Source organism: Oncorhynchus mykiss, chromosome 17 (assembly GCF_057628025.1).
Source record: "Oncorhynchus mykiss isolate SJ-2025 chromosome 17, ASM5762802v1, whole genome shotgun sequence".
Taxonomy (NCBI): domain Eukaryota; kingdom Metazoa; phylum Chordata; class Actinopteri; order Salmoniformes; family Salmonidae; genus Oncorhynchus; species Oncorhynchus mykiss.
Window position 1 is genome coordinate 17,860,144 of NC_143038.1, and position 24,077 is coordinate 17,884,220.

The 24,077-nt window shown below is 48.6% G+C and overlaps 7 protein-coding genes across 7 annotated transcripts; all 7 read right to left on the reverse strand.

Moving 5' to 3' along the window:
• Positions 1-5,222: 5,222 nt before the first annotated feature.
• On the reverse strand, positions 5,223-5,753 carry LOC149975772 (histone H3-like). Its single transcript, XM_090204259.1, has one exon. It carries the CDS (start codon positions 5,751-5,753, stop codon positions 5,253-5,255), a length of 501 nt encoding a protein of 166 aa, XP_090060385.1. The 3' UTR covers positions 5,223-5,252.
• Positions 5,223-6,646, reverse strand: LOC149975773 (histone H2A). The gene has a single exon (XM_090204260.1). It carries the CDS (start codon positions 6,522-6,524, stop codon positions 6,138-6,140), a length of 387 nt encoding a protein of 128 aa, XP_090060386.1. The 5' UTR covers positions 6,525-6,646; the 3' UTR covers positions 5,223-6,137.
• Positions 6,647-7,110: 464 nt separating this feature from the next.
• LOC149975774 (histone H1) lies at positions 7,111-7,830 on the reverse strand. The gene has a single exon (XM_090206574.1). The coding sequence runs from the start codon at positions 7,732-7,734 to the stop codon at positions 7,111-7,113; it is 624 nt and encodes a 207-aa protein (XP_090062700.1). The 5' UTR covers positions 7,735-7,830.
• A 2,213-nt stretch (positions 7,831-10,043) lies between these two features.
• LOC149975775 (histone H4) lies at positions 10,044-10,882 on the reverse strand. Its single transcript, XM_090204263.1, has one exon. It carries the CDS (start codon positions 10,385-10,387, stop codon positions 10,076-10,078), a length of 312 nt encoding a protein of 103 aa, XP_090060389.1. The 5' UTR covers positions 10,388-10,882; the 3' UTR covers positions 10,044-10,075.
• A 4,088-nt stretch (positions 10,883-14,970) lies between these two features.
• LOC149975776 (histone H3) lies at positions 14,971-15,450 on the reverse strand. Its single transcript, XM_090204261.1, has one exon. The coding sequence runs from the start codon at positions 15,409-15,411 to the stop codon at positions 15,001-15,003; it is 411 nt and encodes a 136-aa protein (XP_090060387.1). The 5' UTR covers positions 15,412-15,450; the 3' UTR covers positions 14,971-15,000.
• A 300-nt stretch (positions 15,451-15,750) lies between these two features.
• Positions 15,751-16,381, reverse strand: LOC118956952 (histone H2A). Its single transcript, XM_036974246.2, has one exon. It carries the CDS (start codon positions 16,259-16,261, stop codon positions 15,875-15,877), a length of 387 nt encoding a protein of 128 aa, XP_036830141.1. The 5' UTR covers positions 16,262-16,381; the 3' UTR covers positions 15,751-15,874.
• Positions 16,382-18,991: 2,610 nt separating this feature from the next.
• LOC149975777 (histone H4) lies at positions 18,992-20,369 on the reverse strand. Its single transcript, XM_090206575.1, has one exon. It carries the CDS (start codon positions 20,334-20,336, stop codon positions 20,025-20,027), a length of 312 nt encoding a protein of 103 aa, XP_090062701.1. The 5' UTR covers positions 20,337-20,369; the 3' UTR covers positions 18,992-20,024.
• Between the last annotated feature and the right edge of the window lie 3,708 nt (positions 20,370-24,077).

Sequence of the window (24,077 nt, forward strand, 5' to 3'; positions counted from 1 at the left end):
CGGATGTGGGTGGCTCTTAAAAGAGCCTTTGGGTTCAAGTCGGGATGTTGACGTTCCGAGAAGAGTGCGTTTAACCGCCGAAACCGTACAGGGTGCGTCCCTGGCGTTTCAGAGCGTAGACCACGTCCATGGCCGTAACGGTCTTCCTCTTGGCGTGCTCGGTGTAGGTGACGGCGTAAAGATCATCAAGGACATCAACCACCCGAGCCACTGCCTGTTCACCCCGCTATCATCCAGAAGGCGAGGTCAGTACAGGTGCATCAAAGCTGGGACCGAGAGACTGAAAAACAGCTTCTATCTCAAGGCCATCAGACTGTTAAACAGCCACCACTAACACTGAGTGGCTGCTGCCAACACACTGACACTGACTCAACTCCAGCCACTTTAATAATGGGAATTGATGGGAAATGATGTAAATATATCACTAGCCACTTTAAACAATGCTACCTTATATAAATGTTACTTACCCTACATTATTCATCTCATATGCATACGTATATACTGTACTCTATATCATCGACGGTATCCTTATGTAATACATGTATCACTAGCCACTTTATACTATACTATGCCACTTTGTTTACATACTCATCTCATTTGTACATACTGTACCCGATACCATCTACTGTATCTTGCCTATGCTGCGGAGAACCTTACGGTGACGCTTAGCGCCTCCTTTTCCGAGTCCCTTGCCGCCTTTACCTCTTCCAGACATCGTGTGTTCGCTAGCTGAGTTCAAGTGAATTAATGACGTAATTTTCGGTGCTCGGGTGCTCTTATTATCTGCGTTTGGTGGACCTGATTGAAGCCAGTGGCACAGAAAGCGCGCGCTACTTACTTACATGCGCGGGAAACACACTCAAATACTGAGCTATGTTGAACACAAGGCCCAACTGTGATGTCCCACTCTTCACATTGATTGGTGTTGTTCTACTTGTTGTTGTTGTTGCACCTGATTCAACTCTTTCAATCAGCTGTGCCTCTCCAGGGCTACCACAAAAAATGGCTACTCTACCCCTGCCTGGAGTTGGGAAACACTGAACTAGTAGGATTCAACCCACTGCAGTTGCCAGTCACACCTAATAGAGATAGGCGTTAAAACCTCAAATAGTGTCACAAGTACAAAGGAGAAACGAAGTGCAACATACGGGAAACAAATACACAAGGAATGCCACAAACCCTATAAGGGGTCCGTAATGTCACCTCAGCAGTCATGTAGCTCTTGAAGGCCATGTAATAACGTCATTCTTCTTTTTCTTCCCTAGACAGGATCCAGGTGGCCATGGGAAGGGTGGTGATACCTCTGCAAGCTGAAACGCAGTAAAACATTCCTCAGACACCCACCCAACACACACACAATAAAGGGATCATTTTCCTATGCGTACAGAGGTGATAGGGATGTGCAAATATTGTATGGTACTTTTTTCAAAAAACAATAACATAGCCTTATATTACGGAAATAGTGGTATGAGGTGGATCCTTTATAGGCCAGAGAGCCTCAGATGTTGCATTGAATGATCTCAACAGGTAATTTCAAAGGGGACAAATGAGGCCCAAGGGCACATACTGGCGATTGACCAATCGGTGCAGTTGATTCACATCTCAGATGTGACTAGGTATCATCTTACAACTTATTGTTGCCATAATTGTCTCTTACGTGCACTTAGTGGCTGCCGGCCCTCGGTTTAGTACATCGAGCAACAGAGGTTGCCTTTTAGGAGAACGACTGACAAGCGTTCAACTAGCTGGGATGCAGCTAGTGTCATCAAAGCACTTTGTCATAGCAAGTTAGAAGAAATAGGTTAAGGTTACGAAAAGGCTTAGGCTTACCCCAAATGTCACGTCCGTTCGTAGCTGTACTCCGTGTAGGCACAACAAGTCATCACACAGAGAGCACACTTGAAGCACAACTGCACTGCCTGGAAGGCCGCAACGGACTGAATTGGAATCCCTCAAACAGCACGCTAACTACATTCCGCTTTATGATGTCACAGTCAGCCCCTCGGAACACTGGTCCTCAACAATCTCAAACACCTTGGATACCCAAGCCAAACATTCTCGAATCACTCACATTCACAAATCAACCAGGGCGAAGAAGGCTGCCAGGAATTGAATGCTGAAAAGCTAACCTCCTTCACAGAGCAACATCATAGGACTGGGAGTTTGTGTTCAACAGCTTGCGTTCCCCTATTATCAAGGGCTTAGTTCCTCTATAGGCTACAGTGCAGATACTTCACATGCAGAGTACAACAACAAATAACAGAGGGCCTGTTACCACACCCTATAGGCTAGGAGTTGAACTTGGACCACAATGACATTGGTAGTAATTAGCCTGCAGCATAAATGACAGCTCCCTAACGGGGACATAAAGTGGAAATGGAAGTGCGACACATAGAGGAAAAGTCCTAATCCTAATCAAATAGACACATTTTTTTAAATTTTTATTTTTATTTATTTCACCAGGTAGGCAAGTTGAGAACAAGTTCTCATTTACAATTGCGACCTGGCCAAGATTAAGCAAAGCAGTTCGACACATACAACGACACAGACTTACACATGGAGTAAAACAAACATACAGTCAATAATACAGTATAAACAAGTCTATATACGATGTGAGCAAATGAGGTGAGATAAGGGAGGTAAAGGCAAAAAAAGCCCATGGTGGCAAAGTAAATACAATATAGCAAGTAAAACACTGGAATGGTACATTTGCAATGGAAGACATGTGCAAAGTAGAAATAAAAATAATGGGGTGCAAAGGAGCAAAATAAATAAATTCATTAAATACAGTAGGGAAAGAGGTAGTTGTTTGGCCTAAATTATAGGTGGGCTATGTACAGGTGCAGTAATCTGTGAGCTGCTCTGACAGTTGGTGCTTAAAGCTAGTGAGGGAGATAAGTGTTTCCAGTTTCAGAGATTTTTGTAGTTCGTTCCAGTCATTGGCAGCAGAGAACTGGAAGGAGAGGCGGCCAAAGAAAGAATTGGTTTTGGGGGTGACTAGAGAGATATACATACACCTGTTTAGCAGATGTCGGGAAATGCTTGTGTTACTAGCTCCAACAGCACAGTAAGATCTAACCATGTTCCAACATTCCACACAATACACCCAAATGCAATTGGAATACATCAATATATGGACGAGCAATGTCAGACCGTCCGTAGACTAACATACCTTACAATACAATACTTTATATATCCACATGACATGAGCTATGCAAACCACCTCCACGTTAGGAATGTGCCCAGTGATATCTAACAAAAACACACACCTCCGTGGAACCCACATGGCAAGACAGGAAGGAAGACATGCAGGAGTGCTCATGAAGAAGACCGGAATCATCTCCAATCAAGTGAACAATGTCAAAGGAATAGGGCAAGTCATATAGATAGGGAGGCATTTCACCGCCACCCGCTGGACCACAAGTCATTTTGCCAACACTGGCTCATCATTCAAAGCCACATAGGGAGGGATCTTAACACCACCTGCTGGATCAGAAGTGCCACTCACAATGGCCACACAGACCATTTCTCCCTCAACCTGATGCAATTGTCACAACAAGTATGTGCTCAAAATCAAACATTAACTACAACAGATCATCAAATAGGCAAACACATGCTCATGTAGAGTACCTCAAATTATACAGTTACTTTGTCACCAAAGCTAATCTGTCATTCATCTACAAATACATGCTCTTCTAAAGCCACAATGCAATGTTCACATGGTACATTTCATTTCTTACAATCTATGTCACTATTACTTCATTTGACTGCTCTTAAATCATATTCACTTAACCCTTTTCTTCACCTGCTGATTTTCTGCTGCTTTTGTCTCTTGCAGATTTGGACGTCATGTGAATCTATGTTTCTCAAGTATCAAAAGAGAGTAAGTTACATTGACCTACTTTATGAAAAACGGAATGGTACTTTTCTCTCTAGCCTAGTGCACTCTTTATCTGTAAGCTCCCCTACTGGTGTAGGTAGCTAAAAAAAAAAAAGGTACAGATGCCAGTACCCCATGTAGCCTATAGAACTTGATCTCGACGACCACATTTTACACCAATGCACCCCGACAATCGGTTGGTGGTCGGGAATCAAGTGGATGATTCTGGGACCAATTACAGGATGAGGGGTGTACTGAACTGTGCCTATAGCATGTCAAAAATCCCTCCAACGGGAAATAGGCCTTGGCAAATGGCCAGGGGCGCTGTCTTTTTCAGCACCACGGAGCTCCGCTATTACCTGTCTCATGAGTGAAGATGCAACAGCAGACAATTCCTGCTCTTTTGTCCTGAGATGACACACTTTAGCCGTGTCATTGCTGCATTTAACTGGCAGCCTGTATTTAGGGCCTTTACTTTGTCGTATCATTTGGTCAAGGGGTTTCGATTCCTCAGCAAATCTTCTTGGAAAAATGAACTAAATCCCACATCAGAAGTCGACTTCAAATCACGCCAAAGACACACGACTCTACTCTACTTTTTTTCGACCACCTTTCACTTGCGCCGGACAGAGATATATCATTTTACTTTCAATAGCTTAGTCAGTCGCATGAATTATGGGGTGCACACAGCTAACGTTGTAATGATCGGATCAAAACATGGATTTTTGGGGCCATCGAGGAATGTCACATGGGCCAGAAATCATTGAATGGCCATTTTCACAAAGGAATAGACAGACTCTAGCATGTTACATTCCAAGAGCAATTGGAATCGAAAAAACACAACGTGCCCCACTTGGGGACCCGAGGACCGAGTTTGGGAAACGCTGGCCTGAAGATCAAATACCAATAGGGAGCCACTATGACGTGCTCACACGCTGACAGTACCAGCGTTTAACCACTAGATGGCCTCCGTGCTCCACGGTAAACTTTTCCCATCTCATCAGCGGCACTTTCAAAGTCAGTTGTTCTTAGCTACATAGTGACCATTTTTGACACTTTTTGCCCTATATCATTACTATCACTCATTACTGCTAGTGTATTTTTCCCCTCTTCTACTCTAGGCATACATCTAATCACATATAGAGAGCGTTATTGAAACGACTCAAGTCAGTTAAGAACCAACTCTTATTTACAATCACGGCCGGTGGTGATACAGCCTGGAATCGAACCACGGTCTGTAGTGACTCGAGAACAGGGAACATACACGGTGGGAAAGGGGCGTGTACAAATGGAACAATTGTGCCTTTTTGACTGAAATATGGAGGTGGCTCTTAAAAGAGCCTTTGGGGGATTTTGGAGATCAGGTCATCGTTTATGCGCGCTCTCCGCGAATACGACGGGCCAGCTGGATGTCCTTGGGCATGATGGTCACCCTCTTGGCGTGGATGGCGCACAGGTTGGTGTCCTCGAACAGGCCGACCAGGTAAGCCTCGCTTGCCTCCTGCAGGGCCATCACTGCGGAACTCTGGAAGCGCAGGTCGGTCTTAAAGTCCTGGGCAATTTCTCGCACCAGGCGCTGGAAAGGCAGTTTGCGGATCAGCAGCTCAGTGGACTTCTGGTAACGACGGATCTCTCTAAGAGCCACGGTGCCGGGCCTGTAACGGTGAGGCTTCTTCACGCCGCCGGTGGCCGGGGCGCTCTTGCGCGCAGCCTTGGTGGCGAGCTGCTTCCTGGGTGCTTTGCCACCGGTGGATTTGCGAGCGGTTTGCTTGGTTCTGGCCATGGCGCTAGCTAGCTTCCTTCTTTCACAGTCGGAGTATAGCCTCAAAATGCCTATGTGAAGTTTATAAAGCCGGCAGCGGCGTCTGCTCATTGGTCACCATCTCCGCACCGCCCTGATTGGCCCGTTGCGGAGGCCTCCTCCGCCGCCCATTGGACGGGAGGCTCGGCCTCTCCGTGCCGCCCCAAAATGCAACCCCCACCCTCGCCGAGGCGCGCTTGGGTCTTTTGTTAGGGCCGCGAGCAACGTTACACTTGACGCGCAATAATGCTCTCATTCTAGCCTACTAGTTGTTATCCTTCATTTAGGCCTCATGTGGGCACTTGATACGGTGCCGTCTATATGTGTGTGTATCTAACACGCCAAATAATTGGCCAGGCATAGAAAGGACACTTTGCGCTTTTGTTGAGCCAGGTGGTTGGCTCTTAAAAGAGCCTTTGGGGGTTGAGTAGTCAAGTTGCAGCCGCACCAGCGATTTTACTTGGCTTTGACGGCCTTCTCAGTCTTCTTGGGGAGCAGCACTGCCTGGATGTTGGGCAGAACACCACCCTGAGCGATGGTCACGCCGCCAAGCAGTTTGTTCAGCTCCTCGTCGTTACGGACTGCCAGCTGCAGGTGACGGGGGATGATACGAGTCTTCTTGTTGTCACGGGCAGCGTTTCCGGCCAACTCCAGGATCTCAGCAGTCAGGTACTCGAGCACTGCGGCCAGGTACACTGGTGCGCCAGCGCCCACACGCTCGGCGTAGTTGCCTTTACGCAGCAGCCTGTGCACACGGCCCACGGGGAACTGGAGCCCGGCACGGGATGAACGTGTCTTTGCCTTCGCCCTGGCCTTGCCTCCGGTTTTGCCTCTTCCGCTCATATTGGTAGCTTCAGTATGTCACAGAAAGTCTGAATGAGCCGCTGGCCACCTCGAGAGTCTTACTTATACCTCGCCACAAAAGCCATCGATTGGCCACCGGACCGGTGTGGCCTTATCCAATTGGAGTGAGGGAGGGACAGACAGACAGGCAGTCAGCCCTAAGCCCGCCCCCACCCACCCGCCCGCAGGCAGGCAGGCAGCAGAGTGACGAGGGCTAGGCTACTCTGTTTCCCTCCGACTTTTGTTACTTTTTCACGTTGGCGGGAGCGCCAAAGTGACAACTCAAATCACTGAAACATGTATCAATCAATTCGAGAGTGGCTCATAATACAAATGGCTGCTGTCCAACCCACTATAGTATGTATGCTTATTATTATCAGGATCAATGTGACATGCCAATTCTAACACCATTTAGCCACTCCAAAATGTGGTGCGTAAAAGTCATTCATTTCATTTCTTTTGCACCACGGGTAGGTAGGTGGAATGGAATGACATGCGCTTTTATGGAAAGAGGTGGGTGGCTCTTAAAAGAGCCTTTTGTGGTAACAACATGTGTCGAGTAGAAAGAACACTGTTTGTAATAGGTTTACTTCTTCTTGGGGGCTGCCTTCTTGGCCTTGGCCGCCTTGGGCTTGGCGGCTTTGGGCTTCGCTGCCTTGGTAGCCTTCTTGGGGCTCTTGGCCGCTTTCTTGGCCGCTGCGGCGGGCTTCTTCACCTTCTTTGGGCTCTTTGCGGCCTTTTTGGGTGTAGCGGGCTTCTTGGCCTTCTTGGGGGACTTCTTTGCGGCCACGGCCTTCTTGGCTGCTACCTTCTTGGGCTTCTTGGCGGCGGCGGGCTTCTTGGCGGCCACCTTCTTAGCTTTGGGGGCTGCGGCTTTCTTGGCGGGCTTCTTTGCCTCGACGGCCTTCTTGTTGAGCTTGAAGGAGCCGGAAGCACCGGTGCCCTTAGTCTGGACCAGGGTGCCCTTGGTGACGAGGCTCTTGACGGCGATCTTGACACGGGAGTTGTTCTTCTCCACGTCGTAGCCGCCTGCCGCCAGAGACTTCTTGAGCGCGGCCAGGGACACGCCGCTCCTCTCCTTGGAGGCGGACACCGCCTTGACGATGAGCTCGCCTACGCTGGGTCCCGCTTTCTTGGGCTTGGCTGCTGCCTTCTTCTTGGGTGCCTTGGCCGGCGCGGCGGCGGCGGGTGCTGGTGCGACTTCTGCCATGTCTGTCGTTCGGTCCGGTAAACACACACACTTACAACACTACGGTAGTCTGTGAGGAGGAGTACTTTGCTGTAGACGCTGCTCTGCGCTATTGAAGCTCCACACCGTGCAGGGGGCTGGCCTTAAACGCGACATGAGAACCATGTAGACTCAAGCCACCCAGCTCGGCTTCTCCGGGCTGGCCAAATGCTCTTTCACTTGTGTTTTCTGGTCGCCAATATCGGGCCAAAAGTCACCGACGGAGCCGCGTTTTTGGCCCAAAAGCGAACGGCCCAGCGAGCAGACTTGTGTCCGTTCAGAATAAAGTCATGTGGGCTGCAGAAGCCCCGTGCATTTTGCTGCGACTCGCTCAAAACCTCACCGTTCGACTGTCGGGTGGAGCGGTGCGCACTGCTTTTCCTGTGCTATTTGTCTCCTAAATGGCCTAAAAGTGCATCCGATTGCGAGCACCATTGATTGTGGAGTGAGCCGAGATGTCTGGCAAGGGAATCAAATGGTTTGGCGTCCCCTGATGTGCTCCTTGGTGTTTTAAAGGAGAGCTCTTTTGGGGACCTTAAAACACATGCACTTGTGAGGCCTGGCTGAGACTAGTTTCACGTTGTATTCGTCATGTGTCCAGGAGGCAAACGAGAAATAATACACTGTCCAACGACATGCTTACTTGCACTTTGTGTGTGTGTGTGTGTGTGTGTGTGATGTTTTATTAGTATGAGTTTATTAGTTGGATTTGGAGCCTGTGTGTTTTCTTGTGCTAGGTAGTCTCTCTCTCTGTCTGTGTGTCTCTTTCAAAAGCGTGTCAGAGAGAGAGAGAGAGATAGGCTTGTGGCCTTCTCGCAGTACTTCCTCGCTTGACTCCGCAGCGTGACTCACTCGTGCCGGTCTTTGTGTCTGTGGGTCTTGGTGTCTGGCTGTGCGGCCGGCGCTATGGAGGCTGGCGCCCCATGTGCTTGTCCGCCCTGATATAGGCCTAGAGAGAGAGAGATTTGGAGCCTCTTCTTCTCTCTCCTCCTCCCTCTTGTACAGGTGTGTGTAAGGGATGTGAAACGGCTAGTTTCAATCGGTGACGTCACTTGCTCTGAGACTGTTGTTGATGATGTGTGCAGAGGGTCCCTGGTTCGGCCTAAAGTTATACTGTTACACAGGCTCCAGTCATCGGAGCACGAGTGGAATCCCACTCACTGCGTTATACTGCCATGCACACATTCCTACCCTGTTCATGTCAGCATCATTTATTCCCTCTCCCCCCTTTTTGACATGTCCTCCACACACACATATATATGGATTTGCTTTTTTCACTGACAGGGTGGGTGGCTCTTAAAAGAGCCTTTGGGTTACTACAGCACTCCAAATGGGCTGTTTACTTGGAGCTGGTGTACTTGGTCACGGCCTTGGTGCCCTCGGACACTGCGTGCTTGGCCAGCTCTCCGGGGAGCAGCAGGCGCACTGCGGTCTGGATCTCCCTGGAGGTGATGGTGGAACGCTTGTTGTAGTGGGCCAGGCGAGACGACTCTCCGGCGATACGCTCGAAGATGTCGTTCACGAACGAGTTCATGATTCCCATGGCCTTGGAGGAGATGCCGGTATCGGGGTGGACCTGCTTCAGGACTTTGTACACGTAAATGGCGTAGCTCTCCTTCCTCGACTTTCGGCGTTTCTTGCCGCCTTTCCCTGCGGTCTTGGTGACGGCTTTCTTGGAGCCCTTCTTGGGCGCGGACTTTGCTGGCTCGGGCATGATGCTGATGTCTCGCTGCTTCTCACAAACGAATGAGGGGGTGGAGAGCCCTTTCCCTCTTATGAAGACGAAGCTAAGCTAATTCGCCGGCCGTGGACACACCCCTGCTTTCTCATAGGCGCCCCTGCCATTTGCCCAGTGGAGCTGAGCGCGCATAAGAGCCTTCCACTCAGAGGCTTGCTTCCCTAACAAAGACCATAGCCTATGCTCTGTCACTGGTGGGGAATGGTGTGTTTCCAAAAAAGTCCTACAATGGCCAAAAATAAGGCTCCCCTTTTTGGTACTTGGTGGGGATTTCCCAGCCGTGGTGCCTTTATTTCGGGTGTCTCGTAATACGACTGTACGCAAAGCCTGCACTGAACATAGCCTCCCTCCTGTCATGAACACTCCCTCCCTGTCCACTCAAGAGTGGCTCATGGTTTAATACGACTGTAGGCAAAGCCTGCACTGAACATAGCCTCCTGTCACGAATACTCCCTCCCTGTCCACTCAAGAGTGGCTCATGGTTTCCTACGATAATGGATTTGACCCTTTTGAAGCGGATGTGGGTGGCTCTTAAAAGAGCCTTTGGGTTCAAGTCGGGATGTTGACGTTCCGAGAAGAGTGCGTTTAACCGCCGAAACCGTACAGGGTGCGTCCCTGGCGTTTCAGAGCGTAGACCACGTCCATGGCCGTAACGGTCTTCCTCTTGGCGTGCTCGGTGTAGGTGACGGCGTCACGGATCACGTTCTCAAGGAACACCTTCAGGACACCACGGGTCTCCTCGTAGATCAGCCCGGAGATACGCTTCACGCCGCCACGGCGAGCCAGACGGCGAATGGCGGGCTTGGTGATTCCCTGGATGTTATCGCGGAGAACCTTACGGTGACGCTTAGCGCCTCCTTTTCCGAGTCCCTTGCCGCCTTTACCTCTTCCAGACATCGTGTGTTCGCTAGCTGAGTTCAAGTGAATTAATGACGTAATTTTCGGTGCTCGGGTGCTCTTATTATCTGCGTTTGGTGGACCTGATTGAAGCCAGTGGCACAGAAAGCGCGCGCTTTTGCCTGGCCTCTGCTGCAAAGGGGAGGGCAGGGCGTTCGTTCTAGGGAACTATGGAGGAAGAAGAAATCAAAGCTACTTACTTACATGCGCGGGAAACACACTCAAATACTGAGCTATGTTGAACACAAGGCCCAACTGTGATGTCCCACTCTTCACATTGATTGGTGTTGTTCTACTTGTTGTTGTTGTTGCACCTGATTCAACTCTTTCAATCAGCTGTGCCTCTCCAGGGCTACCACAAAAAATGGCTACTCTACCCCTGCCTGGAGTTGGGAAACACTGAACTAGTAGGATTCAACCCACTGCAGTTGCCAGTCACACCTAATAGAGATAGGCGTTAAAACCTCAAATAGTGTCACAAGTACAAAGGAGAAACGAAGTGCAACATACGGGAAACAAATACACAAGGAATGCCACAAACCCTATAAGGGGTCCGTAATGTCACCTCAGCAGTCATGTAGCTCTTGAAGGCCATGTAATAACGTCATTCTTCTTTTTCTTCCCTAGACAGGATCCAGGTGGCCATGGGAAGGGTGGTGATACCTCTGCAAGCTGAAACGCAGTAAAACATTCCTCAGACACCCACCCAACACACACACAATAAAGGGATCATTTTCCTATGCGTACAGAGGTGATAGGGATGTGCAAATATTGTATGGTACTTTTTTCAAAAAACAATAACATAGCCTTATATTACGGAAATAGTGGTATGAGGTGGATCCTTTATAGGCCAGAGAGCCTCAGATGTTGCATTGAATGATCTCAACAGGTCATTTCAAAGGGGACAAATGAGGCCCAAGGGCACATACTGGCGATTGACCAATCGGTGCAGTTGATTCACATCTCAGATGTGACTAGGTATCATCTTACAACTTATTGTTGCCATAATTGTCTCTTACGTGCACTTAGTGGCTGCCGGCCCTCGGTTTAGTACATCGAGCAACAGAGGTTGCCTTTTAGGAGAATGACTGACAAGCGTTCAACTAGCTGGGATGCAGCTAGTGTCATCAAAGCACTTTGTCATAGCAAGTTAGAAGAAATAGGTTAAGGTTACGAAAAGGCTTAGGCTTACCCCAAATGTCACGTCCGTTCGTAGCTGTACTCCGTGTAGGCACAACAAGTCATCACACAGAGAGCACACTTGAAGCACAACTGCACTGCCTGGAAGGCCGCAACGGACTGAATTGGAATCCCTCAAACAGCACGCTAACTACATTCCGCTTTATGATGTCACAGTCAGCCCCTCGGAACACTGGTCCTCAACAATCTCAAACACCTTGGATACCCAAGCCAAACATTCTCGAATCACTCACATTCACAAATCAACCAGGGCGAAGAAGGCTGCCAGGAATTGAATGCTGAAAAGCTAACCTCCTTCACAGAGCAACATCATAGGACTGGGAGTTTGTGTTCAACAGCTTGCGTTCCCCTATTATCAAGGGCTTAGTTCCTCTATAGGCTACAGTGCAGATACTTCACATGCAGAGTACAACAACAAATAACAGAGGGCCTGTTACCACACCCTATAGGCTAGGAGTTGAACTTGGACCACAATGACATTGGTAGTAATTATCCTGCAGCATAAATGACAGCTCCCTAACGGGGACATAAAGTGGAAATGGAAGTGCGACACATAGAGGAAAAGTCCTAATCCTAATCAAATAGACACATTTTTTTAAATTTTTATTTTTATTTATTTCACCAGGTAGGCAAGTTGAGAACAAGTTCTCATTTACAATTGCGACCTGGCCAAGATTAAGCAAAGCAGTTCGACACATACAACGACACAGACTTACACATGGAGTAAAACAAACATACAGTCAATAATACAGTATAAACAAGTCTATATACGATGTGAGCAAATGAGGTGAGATAAGGGAGGTAAAGGCAAAAAAAGCCCATGGTGGCAAAGTAAATACAATATAGCAAGTAAAACACTGGAATGGTACATTTGCAATGGAAGACATGTGCAAAGTAGAAATAAAAATAATGGGGTGCAAAGGAGCAAAATAAATAAATTCATTAAATACAGTAGGGAAAGAGGTAGTTGTTTGGCCTAAATTATAGGTGGGCTATGTACAGGTGCAGTAATCTGTGAGCTGCTCTGACAGTTGGTGCTTAAAGCTAGTGAGGGAGATAAGTGTTTCCAGTTTCAGAGATTTTTGTAGTTCGTTCCAGTCATTGGCAGCAGAGAACTGGAAGGAGAGGCGGCCAAAGAAAGAATTGGTTTTGGGGGTGACTAGAGAGATATACATACACCTGTTTAGCAGATGTCGGGAAATGCTTGTGTTACTAGCTCCAACAGCACAGTAAGATCTAACCATGTTCCAACATTCCACACAATACACCCAAATGCAATTGGAATACATCAATATATGGACGAGCAATGTCAGACCGTCCGTAGACTAACATACCTTACAATACAATACTTTATATATCCACATGACATGAGCTATGCAAACCACCTCCACGTTAGGAATGTGCCCAGTGATATCTAACAAAAACACACACCTCCGTGGAACCCACATGGCAAGACAGGAAGGAAGACATGCAGGAGTGCTCATGAAGAAGACCGGAATCATCTCCAATCAAGTGAACAATGTCAAAGGAATAGGGCAAGTCATATAGATAGGGAGGCATTTCACCGCCACCCGCTGGACCACAAGTCATTTTGCCAACACTGGCTCATCATTCAAAGCCACATAGGGAGGGATCTTAACACCACCTGCTGGATCAGAAGTGCCACTCACAATGGCCACACAGACCATTTCTCCCTCAACCTGATGCAATTGTCACAACAAGTATGTGCTCAAAATCAAACATTAACTACAACAGATCATCAAATAGGCAAACACATGCTCATGTAGAGTACCTCAAATTATACAGTTACTTTGTCACCAAAGCTAATCTGTCATTCATCTACAAATACATGCTCTTCTAAAGCCACAATGCAATGTTCACATGGTACATTTCATTTCTTACAATCTATGTCACTATTACTTCATTTGACTGCTCTTAAATCATATTCACTTAACCCTTTTCTTCACCTGCTGATTTTCTGCTGCTTTTGTCTCTTGCAGATTTGGACGTCATGTGAATCTATGTTTCTCAAGTATCAAAAGAGAGTAAGTTACATTGACCTACTTTATGAAAAACGGAATGGTACTTTTCTCTCTAGCCTAGTGCACTCTTTATCTGTAAGCTCCCCTACTGGTGTAGGTAGCTCAAAAAAAAAAGGTACAGATGCCAGTACCCCATGTAGCCTATAGAACTTGATCTCGACGACCACATTTTACACCAATGCACCCCGACAATCGGTTGGTGGTCGGGAATCAAGTGGATGATTCTGGGACCAATTACAGGATGAGGGGTGTACTGAACTGTGCCTATAGCATGTCAAAAATCCCTCCAACGGGAAATAGGCCTTGGCAAATGGCCAGGGGCGCTGTCTTTTTCAGCACCACGGAGCTCCGCTATTACCTGTCTCATGAGTGAAGATGCAACAGCAGACAATTCCTGCTCTTTTGTCCTGAGATGACACACTTTAGCCGTGTCATTGCTGCATTTAACTGGCAGCCTGTATTTAGGGCCTTTACTTTGTCGTATCATTTGGTCAAGGGGTTTCGATTCCTCAGCAAATCTTCTTGGAAAAATGAACTAAATCCCACATCAGAAGTCGACTTCAAATCACGCCAAAGACACACGACTCTACTCTACTTTTTTTCGACCACCTTTCACTTGCGCCGGACAGAGATATATCATTTTACTTTCAATAGCTTAGTCAGTCGCATGAATTATGGGGTGCACACAGCTAACGTTGTAATGATCGGATCAAAACATGGATTTTTGGGGCCATCGAGGAATGTCACATGGGCCAGAAATCATTGAATGGCCATTTTCACAAAGGAATAGACAGACTCTAGCATGTTACATTCCAAGAGCAATTGGAATCGAAAAAACACAACGTGCCCCACTTGGGGACCCGAGGACCGAGTTTGGGAAACGCTGGCCTGAAGATCAAATACCAATAGGGAGCCACTATGACGTGCTCACACGCTGACAGTACCAGCGTTTAACCACTAGATGGCCTCCGTGCTCCACGGTAAACTTTTCCCATCTCATCAGCGGCACTTTCAAAGTCAGTTGTTCTTAGCTACATAGTGACCATTTTTGACACTTTTTGCCCTATATCATTACTATCACTCATTACTGCTAGTGTATTTTTCCCCTCTTCTACTCTAGGCATACATCTAATCACATATAGAGAGCGTTATTGAAACGACTCAAGTCAGTTAAGAACCAACTCTTATTTACAATCACGGCCGGTGGTGATACAGCCTGGAATCGAACCACGGTCTGTAGTGACTCGAGAACAGGGAACATACACGGTGGGAAAGGGGCGTGTACAAATGGAACAATTGTGCCTTTTTGACTGAAATATGGAGGTGGCTCTTAAAAGAGCCTTTGGGGGATTTTGGAGATCAGGTCATCGTTTATGCGCGCTCTCCGCGAATACGACGGGCCAGCTGGATGTCCTTGGGCATGATGGTCACCCTCTTGGCGTGGATGGCGCACAGGTTGGTGTCCTCGAACAGGCCGACCAGGTAAGCCTCGCTTGCCTCCTGCAGGGCCATCACTGCGGAACTCTGGAAGCGCAGGTCGGTCTTAAAGTCCTGGGCAATTTCTCGCACCAGGCGCTGGAAAGGCAGTTTGCGGATCAGCAGCTCAGTGGACTTCTGGTAACGACGGATCTCTCTAAGAGCCACGGTGCCGGGCCTGTAACGGTGAGGCTTCTTCACGCCGCCGGTGGCCGGGGCGCTCTTGCGCGCAGCCTTGGTGGCGAGCTGCTTCCTGGGTGCTTTGCCACCGGTGGATTTGCGAGCGGTTTGCTTGGTTCTGGCCATGGCGCTAGCTAGCTTCCTTCTTTCACAGTCGGAGTATAGCCTCAAAATGCCTATGTGAAGTTTATAAAGCCGGCAGCGGCGTCTGCTCATTGGTCACCATCTCCGCACCGCCCTGATTGGCCCGTTGCGGAGGCCTCCTCCGCCGCCCATTGGACGGGAGGCTCGGCCTCTCCGTGCCGCCCCAAAATGCAACCCCCACCCTCGCCGAGGCGCGCTTGGGTCTTTTGTTAGGGCCGCGAGCAACGTTACACTTGACGCGCAATAATGCTCTCATTCTAGCCTACTAGTTGTTATCCTTCATTTAGGCACTTGATACGGTGCCGTCTATATGTGTGTGTATCTAACACGCCAAATAATTGGCCAGGCATAGAAAGGACACTTTGCGCTTTTGTTGAGCCAGGTGGTTGGCTCTTAAAAGAGCCTTTGGGGGTTGAGTAGTCAAGTTGCAGCCGCACCAGCGATTTTACTTGGCTTTGACGGCCTTCTCAGTCTTCTTGGGGAGCAGCACTGCCTGGATGTTGGGCAGAACACCACCCTGAGCGATGGTCACGCCGCCAAGCAGTTTGTTCAGCTCCTCGTCGTTACGGACTGCCAGCTGCAGGTGACGGGGGATGATACGAGTCTTCTTGTTGTCACGGGCAGCGTTTCCGGCCAACTCCAGGATCTCAGCAGTCAGGTACTCGAGCACTGCGGCCAGATACACTGGTGCGCCAGCGCCCACACGCTCGGCGTAGTTGCCTTTACGCAGCAGCCTGTGCACACGGCCCACGGGGAACTGGAGCCCGGCACGGGATGAACGTGTCTTTGCCTTCGCCCTGGCCTTGCCTCCGGTTTTGCCTCTTCCGCTCATATTGGTAGCTTCAGTATGTCACAGAAAGTCTGAATGAGCCGCTGGCCACCTCGAGAGTCTTACTTATACCTCGCCACAAAAGCCATCGATTGGCCACCGGACCGGTGTGGCCTTATCCAATTGGAGTGAGGGAGGGACAGACAGACAGGCAGTCAGCCCTAAGCCCGCCCCCACCCACCCGCCCGCAGGCAGGCAGGCAGCAGAGTGACGAGGGCTAGGCTACTCTGTTTCCCTCCGACTTTTGTTACTTTTTCACGTTGGCGGGAGCGCCAAAGTGACAACTCAAATCACTGAAACATGTATCAATCAATTCGAGAGTGGCTCATAATACAAATGGCTGCTGTCCAACCCACTATAGTATGTATGCTTATTATTATCAGGATCAATGTGACATGCCAATTCTAACACCATTTAGCCACTCCAAAATGTGGTGCGTAAAAGTCATTCATTTCATTTCTTTTGCACCACGGGTAGGTAGGTGGAATGGAATGACATGCGCTTTTATGGAAAGAGGTGGGTGGCTCTTAAAAGAGCCTTTTGTGGTAACAACATGTGTCGAGTAGAAAGAACACTGTTTGTAATAGGTTTACTTCTTCTTGGGGGCTGCCTTCTTGGCCTTGGCCGCCTTGGGCTTGGCGGCTTTGGGCTTCGCTGCCTTGGTAGCCTTCTTGGGGCTCTTGGCCGCTGCGGCGGGCTTCTTCACCTTCTTTGGGCTCTTGGCGGCCTTTTTGGGTGTAGCGGGCTTCTTGGCCTTCTTGGGGGACTTCTTTGCGGCCACGGCCTTCTTGGCTGCTACCTTCTTGGGCTTCTTGGCGGCGGCGGGCTTCTTGGCGGCCACCTTCTTAGCTTTGGGGGCTGCGGCTTTCTTGGCGGGCTTCTTTGCCTCGACGGCCTTCTTGTTGAGCTTGAAGGAGCCGGAAGCACCGGTGCCCTTAGTCTGGACCAGGGTGCCCTTGGTGACGAGGCTCTTGACGGCGATCTTGACACGGGAGTTGTTCTTCTCCACGTCGTAGCCGCCTGCCGCCAGAGACTTCTTGAGCGCGGCCAGGGACACGCCGCTCCTCTCCTTGGAGGCGGACACCGCCTTGACGATGAGCTCGCCTACGCTGGGTCCCGCTTTCTTGGGCTTTTTTTTATTTTATTTTTTTATTTAACCTTTATTTAACCAGGCAAGTCAGTTAAGAACAAATTCTTATTTTCAATGACGGCCTGGGAACAGTGGGTTAACTGCCTGTTCAGGGGCAGAACGACAGATTTGTACCTTGTCAGCTCGGGGGTTTGAACTCACAACCTTCCGGTTACTAGTCCAACACTCTAACCACTAGGCTACCCTGCCGCCCCAGCAGCTTGGCTGCTGCCTTCTTCTTGGGTGCCTTGGCCGGCGCGGCGGCGGCGGGTGCTGGTGCGACTTCTGCCATGTCTGTCGTTCGGTCCGGTAAACACACACACTTACAACACTACGGTAGTCTGTGAGGAGGAGTACTTTGCTGTAGACGCTGCTCTGCGCTATTGAAGCTCCACACCGTGCAGGGGGCTGGCCTTAAACGCGACATGAGAACCATGTAGACTCAAGCCACCCAGCTCGGCTTCTCCGGGCTGGCCAAATGCTCTTTCACTTGTGTTTTCTGGTCGCCAATATCGGGCCAAAAGTCACCGACGGAGCCGCGTTTTTGGCCCAAAAGCGAACGGCCCAGCGAGCAGACTTGTGTCCGTTCAGAATAAAGTCATGTGGGCTGCAGAAGCCCCGTGCATTTTGCTGCGACTCGCTCAAAACCTCACCGTTCGACTGTCGGGTGGAGCGGTGCGCACTGCTTTTCCTGTGCTATTTGTCTCCTAAATGGCCTAAAAGTGCATCCGATTGCGAGCACCATTGATTGTGGAGTGAGCCGAGATGTCTGGCAAGGGAATCAAATGGTTTGGCGTCCCCTGATGTGCTCCTTGGTGTTTTAAAGGAGAGCTCTTTTGGGGACCTTAAAACACATGCACTTGTGAGGCCTGGCTGAGACTAGTTTCACGTTGTATTCGTCATGTGTCCAGGAGGCAAACGAGAAATAATACACTGTCCAACGACATGCTTACTTGCACTTTGTGTGTGTGTGTGTGTGTGTGTGATGTTTTATTAGTATGAGTTTATTAGTTGGATTTGGAGCCTGTGTGTTTTCTTGTGCTAGGTAGTCTCTCTCTCTGTCTGTGTGTCTCTTTCAAAAGCGTGTCAGAGAGAGAGAGAGAGATAGGCTTGTGGCCTTCTCGCAGTCCTTCCTCGCTTGACTCCGCAGCGTGACTCACTCGTGCCGGTCTTTGTGTCTGTGGGTCTTGGTGTCTGGCTGTGCGGCCGGCGCTATGGAGGCTGGCGCCCCATGTGCTTGTCCGCCCTGATATAGGCCTAGAGAGAGAGAGATTTGGAGCCTCTTCTTCTCTCTCCTCCTCCCTCTTGTACAGGTGTGTGTAAGGGATGTGAAACGGCTAGTTTCAATCGGTGACGTCACTTGCTCTGAGACTGTTGTTGATGATGTGTGCAGAGGGTCCCTGGTTCGGCCTAAAGTTATACTGTTACACAGGCTCCAGTCATCGGAGCACGAGTGGAATCCCACTCACTGCGTTATACTGCCATGCACACATTCCTACCCTGTTCATGTCAGCATCATTTATTCCCTCTCCCCCCTTTTTGACATGTCCTCCACACACACACACACATATATATGGATTTGCTTTTTTCACTGACAGGGTGGGTGGCTCTTAAAAGAGCCTTTGGGTTACTACAGCACTCCAAATGGGCTGTTTACTTGGAGCTGGTGTACTTGGTCACGGCCTTGGTGCCCTCGGACACTGCGTGCTTGGCCAGCTCTCCGGGGAGCAGCAGGCGCACTGCGGTCTGGATCTCCCTGGAGGTGATGGTGGAACGCTTGTTGTAGTGGGCCAGGCGAGACGACTCTCCGGCGATACGCTCGAAGATGTCGTTCACGAACGAGTTCATGATTCCCATGGCCTTGGAGGAGATGCCGGTATCGGGGTGGACCTGCTTCAGGACTTTGTACACGTAAATGGCGTAGCTCTCCTTCCTCGACTTTCGGCGTTTCTTGCCGCCTTTCCCTGCGGTCTTGGTGACGGCTTTCTTGGAGCCCTTCTTGGGCGCGGACTTTGCTGGCTCGGGCATGATGCTGATGTCTCGCTGCTTCTCACAAACGAATGAGGGGGTGGAGAGCCCTTTCCCTCTTATGAAGACGAAGCTAAGCTAATTCGCCGGCCGTGGACACACCCCTGCTTTCTCATAGGCGCCCCTGCCATTTGCCCAGTGGAGCTGAGCGCGCATAAGAGCCTTCCACTCAGAGGCTTGCTTCCCTAACAAAGACCATAGCCTATGCTCTGTCACTGGTGGGGAATGGTGTGTTTCCAAAAAAGTCCTACAATGGCCAAAAATAAGGCTCCCCTTTTTGGTACTTGGTGGGGATTTCCCAGCCGTGGTGCCTTTATTTCGGGTGTCTCGTAATACGACTGTACGCAAAGCCTGCACTGAACATAGCCTCCCTCCTGTCATGAACACTCCCTCCCTGTCCACTCAAGAGTGGCTCATGGTTTAATACGACTGTAGGCAAAGCCTGCACTGAACATAGCCTCCTGTCACGAATACTCCCTCCCTGTCCACTCAAGAGTGGCTCATGGTTTCCTACGATAATGGATTTGACCCTTTTGAAGCGGATGTGGGTGGCTCTTAAAAGAGCCTTTGGGTTCAAGTCGGGATGTTGACGTTCCGAGAAGAGTGCGTTTAACCGCCGAAACCGTACAGGGTGCGTCCCTGGCGTTTCAGAGCGTAGACCACGTCCATGGCCGTAACGGTCTTCCTCTTGGCGTGCTCGGTGTAGGTGACGGCGTCACGGATCACGTTCTCAAGGAACACCTTCAGGACACCGCGGGTCTCCTCGTAGATCAGCCCGGAGATACGCTTCACGCCGCCACGGCGAGCCAGACGGCGAATGGCGGGCTTGGTGATTCCCTGGATGTTATCGCGGAGAACCTTACGGTGACGCTTAGCGCCTCCTTTTCCGAGTCCCTTGCCGCCTTTACCTCTTCCAGACATCGTGTGTTCGCTAGCTGAGTTCAAGTGAATTAATGACGTAATTTTCGGTGCTCGGGTGCTCTTATTATCTGCGTTTGGTGGACCTGATTGAAGCCAGTGGCACAGAAAGCGCGCGCTTTTGCCTGGCCTCTGCTGCAAAAGGGAGGGCAGGGCGTTCGTTCTAGGGAACTATGGAGGAAGAAGAAATCAAAGCTACTTACTTACATGCGCGGGAAACACACTCAAATACTGAGCTATGTTGAACACAAGGCCCAACTGTGATGTCCCACTCTTCACATTGATTGGTGTTGTTCTACTTGTTGTTGTTGTTGCACCTGATTCAACTCTTTCAATCAGCTGTGCCTCTCCAGGGCTACCACAAAAAATGGCTACTCTACCCCTGCCTGGAGTTGGGAAACACTGAACTAGTAGGATTCAACCCACTGCAGTTGCCAGTCACACCTAATAGAGATAGGCGTTAAAACCTCAAATAGTGTCACAAGTACAAAGGAGAAACGAAGTGCAACATACGGGAAACAAATACACAAGGAATGCCACAAACCCTATAAGGGGTCCGTAATGTCACCTCAGCAGTCATGTAGCTCTTGAAGGCCATGTAATAACGTCATTCTTCTTTTTCTTCCCTAGACAGGATCCAGGTGGCCATGGGAAGGGTGGTGATACCTCTGCAAGCTGAAACGCAGTAAAACATTCCTCAGACACCCACCCAACACACACACAATAAAGGGATCATTTTCCTATGCGTACAGAGGTGATAGGGATGTGCAAATATTGTATGGTACTTTTTTCAAAAAACAATAACATAGCCTTATATTACGGAAATAGTGGTATGAGGTGGATCCTTTATAGGCCAGAGAGCCTCAGATGTTGCATTGAATGATCTCAACAGGTCATTTCAAAGGGGACAAATGAGGCCCAAGGGCACATACTGGCGATTGACCAATCGGTGCAGTTGATTCACATCTCAGATGTGACTAGGTATCATCTTACAACTTATTGTTGCCATAATTGTCTCTTACGTGCACTTAGTGGCTGCCGGCCCTCGGTTTAGTACATCGAGCAACAGAGGTTGCCTTTTAGGAGAATGACTGACAAGCGTTCAACTAGCTGGGATGCAGCTAGTGTCATCAAAGCACTTTGTCATAGCAAGTTAGAAGAAATAGGTTAAGGTTACGAAAAGGCTTAGGCTTACCCCAAATGTCACGTCCGTTCGTAGCTGTACTCCGTGTAGGCACAACAAGTCATCACACAGAGAGCACACTTGAAGCACAACTGCACTGCCTGGAAGGCCGCAACGGACTGAATTGGAATCCCTCAAACAGCACGCTAACTACATTCCGCTTTATGATGTCACAGTCAGCCCCTCGGAACACTGGTCCTCAACAATCTCAAACACCTTGGATACCCAAGCCAAACATTCTCGAATCACTCACATTCACAAATCAACCAGGGCGAAGAAGGCTGCCAGGAATTGAATGCTGAAAAGCTAACCTCCTTCACAGAGCAACATCATAGGACTGGGAGTTTGTGTTCAACAGCTTGCGTTCCCCTATTATCAAGGGCTTAGTTCCTCTATAGGCTACAGTGCAGATACTTCACATGCAGAGTACAACAACAAATAACAGAGGGCCTGTTACCACACCCTATAGGCTAGGAGTTGAACTTGGACCACAATGACATTGGTAGTAATTATCCTGCAGCATAAATGACAGCTCCCTAACGGGGACATAAAGTGGAAATGGAAGTGCGACACATAGAGGAAAAGTCCTAATCCTAATCAAATAGACACATTTTTTAAATTTTTATTTTTATTTATTTCACCAGGTAGGCAAGTTGAGAACAAGTTCTCATTTACAATTGCGACCTGGCCAAGATTAAGCAAAGCAGTTCGACACATACAACGACACAGACTTACACATGGAGTAAAACAAACATACAGTCAATAATACAGTATAAACAAGTCTATATACGATGTGAGCAAATGAGGTGAGATAAGGGAGGTAAAGGCAAAAAAAGCCCATGGTGGCAAAGTAAATACAATATAGCAAGTAAAACACTGGAATGGTACATTTGCAATGGAAGACATGTGCAAAGTAGAAATAAAAATAATGGGGTGCAAAGGAGCAAAATAAATAAATTCATTAAATACAGTAGGGAAAGAGGTAGTTGTTTGGCCTAAATTATAGGTGGGCTATGTACAGGTGCAGTAATCTGTGAGCTGCTCTGACAGTTGGTGCTTAAAGCTAGTGAGGGAGATAAGTGTTTCCAGTTTCAGAGATTTTTGTAGTTCGTTCCAGTCATTGGCAGCAGAGAACTGGAAGGAGAGGCGGCCAAAGAAAGAATTGGTTTTGGGGGTGACTAGAGAGATATACATACACCTGTTTAGCAGATGTCGGGAAATGCTTGTGTTACTAGCTCCAACAGCACAGTAAGATCTAACCATGTTCCAACATTCCACACAATACACCCAAATGCAATTGGAATACATCAATATATGGACGAGCAATGTCAGACCGTCCGTAGACTAACATACCTTACAATACAATACTTTATATATCCACATGACATGAGCTATGCAAACCACCTCCACGTTAGGAATGTGCCCAGTGATATCTAACAAAAACACACACCTCCGTGGAACCCACATGGCAAGACAGGAAGGAAGACATGCAGGAGTGCTCATGAAGAAGACCGGAATCATCTCCAATCAAGTGAACAATGTCAAAGGAATAGGGCAAGTCATATAGATAGGGAGGCATTTCACCGCCACCCGCTGGACCACAAGTCATTTTGCCAACACTGGCTCATCATTCAAAGCCACATAGGGAGGGATCTTAACACCACCTGCTGGATCAGAAGTGCCACTCACAATGGCCACACAGACCATTTCTCCCTCAACCTGATGCAATTGTCACAACAAGTATGTGCTCAAAATCAAACATTAACTACAACAGATCATCAAATAGGCAAACACATGCTCATGTAGAGTACCTCAAATTATACAGTTACTTTGTCACCAAAGCTAATCTGTCATTCATCTACAAATACATGCTCTTCTAAAGCCACAATGCAATGTTCACATGGCACATTTCATTTCTTACAATCTATGTCACTATTACTTCATTTGACTGCTCTTAAATCATATTCACTTAACCCTTTTCTTCACCTGCTGATTTTCTGCTGCTTTTGTCTCTTGCAGATTTGGACGTCATGTGAATCTATGTTTCTCAAGTATCAAAAGAGAGTAAGTTACATTGACCTACTTTATGAAAAACGGAATGGTACTTTTCTCTCTAGCCTAGTGCACTCTTTATCTGTAAGCTCCCCTACTGGTGTAGGTAGCTCAAAAAAAAAAGGTACAGATGCCAGTACCCCATGTAGCCTATAGAACTTGATCTCGACGACCACATTTTACACCAATGCACCCCGACAATCGGTTGGTGGTCGGGAATCAAGTGGATGATTCTGGGACCAATTACAGGATGAGGGGTGTACTGAACTGTGCCTATAGCATGTCAAAAATCCCTCCAACGGGAAATAGGCCTTGGCAAATGGCCAGGGGCGCTGTCTTTTTCAGCACCACGGAGCTCCGCTATTACCTGTCTCATGAGTGAAGATGCAACAGCAGACAATTCCTGCTCTTTTGTCCTGAGATGACACACTTTAGCCGTGTCATTGCTGCATTTAACTGGCAGCCTGTATTTAGGGCCTTTACTTTGTCGTATCATTTGGTCAAGGGGT

Coding starts and splice junctions, on each gene's coding strand:
- LOC149975772 (XM_090204259.1), bottom strand. CDS start 5,753: ATGAGCAGACGCCGCTGCCGGCTTTATAAACTTCACATAGGCATTTTG.
- LOC149975773 (XM_090204260.1), bottom strand. CDS start 6,524: ATGAGCGGAAGAGGCAAAACCGGAGGCAAGGCCAGGGCGAAGGCAAAG.
- LOC149975774 (XM_090206574.1), bottom strand. CDS start 7,734: ATGGCAGAAGTCGCACCAGCACCCGCCGCCGCCGCGCCGGCCAAGGCA.
- LOC149975775 (XM_090204263.1), bottom strand. CDS start 10,387: ATGTCTGGAAGAGGTAAAGGCGGCAAGGGACTCGGAAAAGGAGGCGCT.
- LOC149975776 (XM_090204261.1), bottom strand. CDS start 15,411: ATGGCCAGAACCAAGCAAACCGCTCGCAAATCCACCGGTGGCAAAGCA.
- LOC118956952 (XM_036974246.2), bottom strand. CDS start 16,261: ATGAGCGGAAGAGGCAAAACCGGAGGCAAGGCCAGGGCGAAGGCAAAG.
- LOC149975777 (XM_090206575.1), bottom strand. CDS start 20,336: ATGTCTGGAAGAGGTAAAGGCGGCAAGGGACTCGGAAAAGGAGGCGCT.